This window comes from Athene cunicularia, unplaced genomic scaffold (assembly GCF_003259725.1).
Source record: "Athene cunicularia isolate RWA unplaced genomic scaffold, athCun1 SCF_172, whole genome shotgun sequence".
In the NCBI taxonomy this organism is placed as follows: domain Eukaryota; kingdom Metazoa; phylum Chordata; class Aves; order Strigiformes; family Strigidae; genus Athene; species Athene cunicularia.
This window is the reverse complement of record NW_020799236.1, coordinates 11,941-12,537: the sequence shown is the minus strand read 5'-3', so window position 1 is coordinate 12,537 and position 597 is coordinate 11,941. Positions and strand designations below refer to the sequence as shown.

At 49.9% G+C, this 597-nt stretch overlaps 1 protein-coding gene across 1 annotated transcript in view; it reads left to right on the top strand.

The window, feature by feature from the left end:
* Positions 1-316: 316 nt before the first annotated feature.
* LOC113490609 (E3 SUMO-protein ligase PIAS3-like) overlaps positions 317-597 on the top strand; it is a gene marked incomplete at its 3' end in the record, with an annotated part of 12,187 nt that continues 11,906 nt past the window's right edge. Inside the window, exon 1 of the mRNA XM_026867134.1 lies at positions 317-595. Within this exon, the coding sequence (XP_026722935.1) occupies positions 344-595 (252 nt within the window). The remainder of the gene's footprint in view (positions 596-597) is intronic.

Genomic DNA, 597 nt, shown 5'->3' with positions numbered 1-597 from the left:
TTTAGTTTAAACGTGAGCTTGACCCTACGAGAAATTGCCAGCGTTTATTCAAAGGGAAGGTCGTTAAACGACTGCTTGGGTCTCGCAAACCACTCAGCCGCCCATCGAAAAGGAAGTGAACGTGACCTTTCGCGTTTCCAGATCCAAGCAAAGTATTTAAAACCAAGTCTAAATATTTACAGTTCTGCCACTGATGAGTTATGGATGACAAGGGGAACTTTGAACTTGACAGTGTCTCTTTTAAGGCCTCCACCATCTTCCTTAGTGAGCCCGTGGCTTGTGTCGGGATTGTGTCTGCTCACGCGGCGGTTGTAACGGTGGTTGTTTTATTTTCTTGCAGCATATGGTTATGAGCTTTAGGGTGTCAGAATTACAAGTTCTCTTGGGCTTTGCTGGAAGGAACAAAAGTGGAAGGAAACACGAACTTCTCACAAAGGCTTTGCAGCTGCTGAAATCCGGCTGCAGCCCGGCTGTCCAGATGAAAATCAAAGAGCTGTACCGGCGGAGGTTCCCGAGGAAGATCTTAACCCCTTCGGACTTGTCGATGCTCCACATCCAGGCGGGGCAGCTGCCCGCGGGCGCGGCGCTGACGCAGGG